The following is an 8,607-nucleotide window of genomic DNA, read 5'->3' as shown; positions in this document are numbered from 1 at the left end:
AAATTGTTATTATTAGATTAATTGACCAATTTTGTGATATAAATAAGCAGCACTTTTCGTGGATAAAGATCAAATTCGTCTTTCCCATGCAATTTCTATATACTCTAAAAGTTTTAAAGGAAGGTTATTAAACGCATGGAAATGAAGTATTACTTATTAGAGGGTATCACATCTTGGTTATTCTTATTAGTGTTGTTACATCAAGTGTCCTCTAATATACGATGTTTTTTAAATGTTCCATCTGTTAATTAGCATGTTCGACTCTATTTCTTCTTCTTTTTTTCCCCTTCCAAGGCCATATAGAATCAATGTTCCATTCGCCTAATAAAATGTTTCAACAGTATGATACACAATATAGGTGAACATTGGTGGGACATGATAATTTTTCTTAGAAATATATTAAGAGAAAAAGGAAATGGCCGACTCTGGAGTTGTTGCCTCCAACTATGATTTCCTGTTTGATGAAAGAGCAGGAGAAAGACCTGATAATGAATAACCAAATACATTTGATGTGTTTTACTACTAGTATTTAGTCATGCACATTTCCTTTGAAAATCTTCTCTTAGTTCAAAAGCAAATAAGGCAAATATGTCACGGTTAGTGCTGAAACCGTCGCACATGGTTTTGCATTACATAACCGGATCGCAGTTCCTTTTTTGGTGCACGTAATGGACGTAAAGAGCGATAAAGAGAGATAGAGGCGCAGAGGAAGATGACCTACTGATGTGAAGTACCCTTTCAGAAACTTATAAGTTAGCTGTATAACCAACCGAAAGGCACTTTTGGTGGTGGAATGGTTTGACAAATGCATGCATGTGTTCATGATATTATCTACTGTGCAAAAGTAGACACGGATATCAGATTAGAAGAAACCTATAAAGAAGATTAGATAGAATGATAGATATTTAGTTATTCTCTCTGTCCGATTTAGCATCAACCGTAAATACAGTCAGAACATTCTCCCTTTTTAGGGTTTTTTCTTAAACAAATCGACCCACCTTCCCACCACTCCCCACTGTACTGAACCTATAAATTCTCAATCTTCTCAAAGTCAAATTCATCAACCAACACATAAACAACGAACTTCTAAGAAAATCCAACTACTTCATTTCAATCCCATTTCTTTTCCTTCATTCCTCCACACTCAGTGTGTTTAATTATCTGATCATTTGTTCCACGTTGCTAGATATATACCTATGGAGAAGCAAGTGATGAAACTAGCGTCACAAAAGGCGGTAGTGATATTTAGCAAGTCATCTTGTTGTATGTCTCACACTATCAAGTCTTTGTTTTATGATCTTGGAGTAAGTCCAGCAATTTATGAACTTGATGAGATCTCCAATGGAAGAGAAATCGAAAGAGCACTTCAAAAATTAGGGTGTAGCCCTTCGGTTCCTGCTGTATTCATTGGTGGCCAATTGATTCATAATTCAACCAGCACCGTCATGTCTCTTCACCTTAGTGGTTCCCTTATTCCCATGCTTAAAAGAGCTGGGGCCATTTGGCTGTAAACATATAAGTTGCAACGACCTATCTCTCCACATTTTATATTTCATGTAACTCTAAATTTAAAATGGAAATTACTTTGAAACTTTATGAGGCTCTCACTCTCAGTGCATTTTGTGTTCTTCCAACAACCTCTGATTTGGTGACACACTCTTCCCATGTCATCATGAATTTAACTCTTATACTTTGGCTTTGATATTTGCCCGCTTGCCGGAATGGGCTTATGCATGACGAATGTGATTAATTTGTTCCATTTTTAGGCTAAAATAAAAAAATGAAAGACAGTAGATTTTTACGTACACAAATCCATCACCAAGCAAGGTTGAGATTCTGTTATCAGTTGTGAACTTACTTATAAACCTGGCCTACAATATTTTAAACGAACCAGATTGGGGTGATTTTAACCTCCTCATCGTCCAATTCAATATATGAGTCGTGCTATAACACGGTCGTCCTTATAACCGAATAAATACGGTCGCATGTTGGCACCATTGTATTTTTTTATCCCTACAGATACACGAAATTAGATACCGACTAGGGATTCACATATTCTTAATTATTCTGAAACCATTTACTATTTTATTTACGTAGTCCATCCAACAGTGGAACACCATTGTTACTTCAAAACTTACATCGTTTAATCTGTCTAAACTCTAGCACCGGGTGATTAGAACTCCATGAAAAAAAATCAATGATGAGAATAATGCCTGTTTCATCTTTTTTAATGAATGGATTCACATGAAGACATAGGAAATAAGAAGTAAATATCTAGATCTATTTTTTCTGCAATACTCGAAAGAATTAGACAAAAAATGGTTCATGGCAGTTTATCAGTCGGTTACGGAAAGATCACCTTGATAAGAAGTAGATCAAAAATTTATTTGATTAGAATTTTTAGTTCTTATTCAATCTAGGGTAAAATATGCCCATCAACGGATAAAATGTTTTAATGCTCATCGCTATTGCAATAATGATGATGATAATAAAGATGGTTCAGAACTTCTCATATGATCTTCATGTCTTTATTCTTGAGTTAATCATCGTGGGAGAACGAAAAGGAACAAAATTATACAGATAGACTGTATTGATTGATTGCGAGTATAAATTTAAGTAATCCAAGATGTACAAATCTAAGTAATCTAACGGTGGAAAGGTGCGACCGTATTTATTCAGTTATAAGGACGACCGTGTCATAGCATGACTCTTTACATTACAAATTTCAAGTTTGATTTCCCGTCCAATCCAACATCCAATGGATTTATATTAATGGATAAACAGATTAGATGCAGATTATTCAATGAATTTTTTTTAATTAACATTTTAAATGCTAAACACAAAACTAATAAAAGTGACATGAATTTACCGAAGACCTATCGCGAAACAGAATGAAGTTTTTAGCTTTGGACGGATGGATAACATGTTGAGAGAGAAAATGTTACATCCGATCATCCTAGTCCTGTCTCAGCCAAAAACAACCGATGGATATCAGGATGGTAACCTCATTTCATTGTGAATATACATTGATGGTTCCCTCATAACTAGGATCATAAATAAAAACTAAATATGAAAAGATTACGATCTTTAGCTTTAGCTTTAGTTTTCTCGTTTGATTATTTTTTTTTCCGTTGTATTCTCCATTTACAAGCAAATGAGTTAAACATCCAAATATTTCTCAAAATGAAGAATCAAAAATTTTCAATTAAATCCACAAAATTAAATGATGCGTTATTATCGGAAGTGTCATATTGATCGAGTACAATGATGCACCATGATGGCGCGATTGCATGGCCATTTACAAGAATTGGCGCTGACTTGATGGGTGGCAGAGTGCTCCCCAACTTCAATTTGTAGAAATGCTAATGATACATATACATAGGGAGGATATGTTGGCTGAAATTCAATTATTGGAATCATTCCAATACACGATGGAGGTGAACAACGTTACATTTTGGCTAAATTTGAAGCATATTTTGGCTAAGTTATTCTCTAGCAGTCAAAGGCATTTTACTAAATTATAGAGGTTTCTCCTAAATGTAGGGGTGTGCAACGGACGGACGGTTGCGGATTAGGGGTCACCCGCAACCGAACCGTCAAAGTTACGGATTTGTAAAATTGAACCGTGACCGGCCCAATCATCCGCGGATTTAACCTTTGCGGATCCGCGGATTGTACGGGTCGGTTGCGGATTAACCGCGGATTTCACTTTTGGAATTTAAAAAGATGACACAGCATTATAGCCAAACTTCGCATAGCAATCTCCAACATGCAAGATTGAATAAGCGTGGAGAACTGGCATTTATGGCCCATTAACCATGCATTATGCATGTTCAGAACTTGTCTAGCTGCATGGACCAGGGACATCCATCCAACTAGCTAACTGACGAGTGACGTCCAGTTAATTTGGTAGTTGCCTAGTTGGTACACTTATTATTTTATTAATATACATAGCTGGGCTTAGTGACCAACTCGGGCTTATGGCTAGCAAAGCTGGGCTTCTGCGGTGCGGGTGAATCCGCGGTTTTCAATATTCAGCCACACCCAAACCGCTAAAACGTGCGGATTTGAGAATCCCATCCGTGTCCGGCCCATACGTTTTGCGGTTTGGGTGATATCCGCAATTTTGCGGACGGATACGGGTCAAATCCACGGTTCCGGTTTTTATGCTCACCCCTACCTAAATGTCCATTAATTTTCAAGTGGGTTGAATTATGTTATGCTTCACTGGCCCGTTTATATTACGGAGATTCTTCATTAGCTTCCTCGCGGGGAGTACAACAAGGTGATCCTCTTGGTCCCTTACTTTTCTCACTGACATTGCACCCTCTTGTGAAGAAGATTGAAGCTCTTTGCTCCCTGGACCTTCAGGCTTGGTATCCAGATGACGGGACTATTATCGGTGATATACTAATGGTCCCTAAAGCCCAACATATCATCCAATCTGATGGTCCGATGCCTGGGCTCCATCTTAATCTACATAAAACTGAAGTATTCTGGCCTACAGTTGACATAAGAAGCACATATGAAGATGTTTTACCTACTGCAACAGGCAGACCTTCTGGAGGAGTTAAATTACTTGGCGGGCCTGTCAGTTTGAGTCATCAGTTTTGCAACAATCTTATTCTGGAACGTGTGCAGAAAACCTTTCATCTCATGGAGGCTATACACAAGCTGGAAGATCCGCAGATTGTGTTATTATGATTGCGCAGTTGTGCATGAATTTCTAAATTATATTTTTATATGCGCACAACTGCACTTGCACATTTAGAAGAAGTCCAAACGGTGTTTGACAATTACTTGTTCAGCTACATGCGGAGACTGGTAGTTAATGATGGTCCTGGTTATGGATTGGCTCAACATAGGTTGGATACTCTTCCAATCAGAGAAGTGGGCCTTGGCATCTACTCCATGTTCGACACCATGCAATACTGTTACTTAGCCTCGCGTATACAAACTAAACATCTGCAGTGTACTCTTCTTTGGCATTCAGGAATTTCCGGGGATGGTCCCTCTTATCAGCTAGCTATGGACACGTCCTTACAGGCTTGTAATTTCTCTCCCGCTTCATTTAACATTGAAAGTACTTCCCTCCACTCCGTAAGTTCTCTGGAAGTCAAATATTTTAATGTAGTGAAACAGGAGATGCATACTCGGTATGATATGTCAGTTCGAGTCCTTGCTCTATGGAAATGCAACAAGACTGAACATGCACAAGACTACTTGTTAGCCATCCCCATAGATAGTCTCGGACAGAGAATTGGGCCACGACAATTTTGCGCCGTTTTAGCTTATAGACTTGGCATCCCACTCCTTGCAGCTGGTAGTACGTGTCCATGTTGCAATAAAAATATGGATATTTTTGGGGATCATGCCTTACATTGTGCGCATGGAATAGATATGAAGTTCCGTCATGATTTGATACGCGATACTCTTGTTGATATTTGTCTCCGAGAAGGGATACAAGCACAAAAAGAAGTGTAATTGGATTTTCTCTCGAATGATGGTGGTGCACTGCGACCCGCTGATATTTTGGTCCACAACTGGGACAATGGGCTCGACTCTTGTTTACATGTAACATGCATTTCACCATTTACAGGGGATGGAGTTTCTACGTTCCTACCAGGTAAAGCAATGGATAATGCGGTATCTCGGAAGAGAACAAGTACCTGGACAAATGCTTGGTGCACGGTTATGGTTTCAACACCTTAGCCTTCACGACTTTGGGAGAGTTAAGCGATTAAACAATGGAGTTCTTGAAGAGAATTAAAAACTATGTAAAAAGCCATGATGCTAATATTAGACTAGGCAATTATCTTTTTCATAGAATTAGGTTAATCACCCAAAAAGAAGTCGGTGCTTAGCCTGTAGCAAGGCTGCCGACTAGCTTCATGTGAACTCTTTTTTTTAAAAAATTGTACCAGATGGCTTAAGAAATTACAATATTATTACGTTGCAGAAAAAATTATAGAGAAAATCCATGATAACTAATTGTCTTTTTTATTTAAATCATGTATGAAGATCCAAATTAAACCAAAATAAAAACAAACATAAATAATGAAAATAAAATCAGATAGCATGCCTAGAGGAGAAGCAAATCAAAGCATAAGATTGCTTGGAAATTACCTTGGTGATATGAAGATGTTTGGCGGAAGAATCACAACCACCATTTTTATTGTTATGAATCAATCCCTTAAACAAATAAACATGTGCAAAGAATCACAATTACGTAACGGGTTCACATGTTTTCTCATCAACCACGCATCTTGAATCTGATATATTTAATCGTTGGATCACCCTTTCCAAAGTTTTCAGTAAACATGGGATGGAAAATCAAAGAATGAATTTAAATCCATCTAGTTGTTTTACATATCACCTGAGAATTTGAACGGTTTCACTAACTTATGGAACGAAAACCAAAAACGTAATGGGGATTGATGAAAATTTGAGGGAAGTTGTTATTTTTGAGAAAGTCGGTAATTTTAGGAGAAGGAAATAAAGACTCGCGTAATATTTTGGCTAAAATATTGTCATAATATTTATTTGTTTTAATATCTTCTGCGTGGGACAAATGTTAACCTTTTTATCACTCTTAATTTTCACATTTTCATTTGGTACGACCGAAAAATAGATGTATGAGTGATGCTACATATACATGTACACATATGAATTAATCTTACAAAAATTATTAAGAACTAATAACAAATGCGTAGAATTCAACGTAACCAGATTTTGAGGATATATTAGAGGTCAACTATACTTCCACTAGAGACAATAATTAAATTAAATAAATGTTACATTACCTTTTTTCTCTTTTATTAAACATGATTACAACACCATGTCATATGTGATTTTGATTGGGTTCAGGATTCACCATATTATTAGATAAATGTTACAACGAGTGTCGATACTGCACATGTTATTTATAGTATAACAACCATATGTAATATAAGTGCAACTGACAACTCTCAAAAAAAACAAAAAAAGTCATTACAATAATCAGTAACTTTAAAACATACAAAAGTTTTCATGTTTAGAAAACACTACTAGAAAATCTACCTATTGCTACACTATATATTGTCACACTTCAATATATGTGTTGCAAAAGAAAATTTCTAGTCACGGTACTTCTCAGGTGCAGCTAAAATCTATAATTTACTGCTACAAAATGAAATTTATTTCACACAACTGTAGCAACAATATGAAAAAAGTGTGGAAAAAGTATAATTTCTTGCTGCAGCAATAGATCTAGACTCCTTGCTAAATAGGTTATCGGAGCACTAGTAGGGGTTTATGCCTAGTAAGGGTTATCGGAGCACTAGTAGGGGTTTATGCCGCAACTATTGGGTGCTACAATAGGTTTATTTTCTTGTAGTGAAAGATAGTAAAACCTATATAACAACATCATATATATGCTAGTGTCATTTAGAAAACTTCTGATAAACAAGCCCTTACAACTAATTCCATCTTTACCATATATTATCTTAATCCAATAGGTATGGATATCTAATGGATTTTTAAAACATCACCCACACCCAGTACAAAATCTGGTCGGAACCCACAAATTACACACCATCCTGTTCATTAATGTAAGGGTTGGACGCCCATCCGCAATAAATAAATAAATTGATAAGCCAAATCGGATCAACATATTATGAGCTAGATTTTGAATTATTTTAACAAGATTACTAATTAAAGTTCATTTTCAAAAAAATTTAATAAATAAAAGCAAATATTATTTATAAATGTATTTCAAACTGGACACACATGCCATGCGTAAATAAGTCATCACCACCAATTTATTTTTTCCTCCTTTATTTTTGATCAGTGGTTTTTAATTGAATGTCCGCAAGAATAAAGGAAACATACATGGTCATAAACACGAATCCAGATTTTTATATAGGATGTATGGTACCATTTTTTACATTCGGGGCATGGCGGCCGACAGTCTTCAAATTATCGTATATAGTAAAAAAATGAGATCAAGATATTTATCTATTAATAATAATTATATATTCTTGTTAGGAATTGTTTTTATTTATTTCTTTTTAAAATATTATATTGGAAATTCAAATAAAATCAGTATTTTAGTAAACTTGCAGCAACACCGTGAGTCTAAGCGGCTGAGTTATAATAACGCTTCGACAATATAAAGAACACAATGTTAACATAACACGTATCAGGAATCCAAATTTGTGCACACCTCTAAAATCGGGGTGCACAATTCGTATTTTTATATCGGATGTTTTTTCGGCAAGAATATTAGTTTTTGTAAAGTTTCCATATGAAATAATTAGTTTTTTTCTTTTCTTTTATTCTCCCTCCTCGGTATAATAATCAAGTTGATCTTGAGCTCATCAACCTTTCTTATCTTAAAAAGTTTTTGCAATATAAATCTAATGTTGTGGTTATATTTTAGAACTCTACTATTTTGTCATTAGACCCTCCTCTTATTTGTCGTTCATTATCACCTAATTTCATATTTTAAAGGAAAAAAGACACTCAAACCTTTTACTTCTTTTCATACACTTTCCAATTCCAATCCGGGTCTCGACTTCAATAGAGGTTAAATCGCTCAGGCGAATCATTTTTTTTCCCTATGCTAAG

The 8,607-nt window shown here is 35.8% G+C and overlaps 1 protein-coding gene across 1 annotated transcript; it reads left to right on the top strand.

Moving 5' to 3' along the window:
• The first annotated feature begins 1,085 nt into the window (after window positions 1–1,085).
• LOC113354223 (monothiol glutaredoxin-S3-like) lies at window positions 1,086–1,536 on the top strand. The gene has a single exon (XM_026597625.1). The coding sequence runs from the start codon at window positions 1,197–1,199 to the stop codon at window positions 1,509–1,511; it is 315 nt and encodes a 104-aa protein (XP_026453410.1). The 5' UTR covers window positions 1,086–1,196; the 3' UTR covers window positions 1,512–1,536.
• The last annotated feature ends 7,071 nt before the right edge of the window (window positions 1,537–8,607 follow it).

This window comes from Papaver somniferum, chromosome 2 (genome assembly GCF_003573695.1).
Source record: "Papaver somniferum cultivar HN1 chromosome 2, ASM357369v1, whole genome shotgun sequence".
Classification (NCBI taxonomy): Eukaryota; Viridiplantae; Streptophyta; class Magnoliopsida; order Ranunculales; family Papaveraceae; genus Papaver; species Papaver somniferum.
Note: the sequence above shows the minus strand (reverse complement) of the source record. Positions and strands in the feature narration are given on the sequence as shown.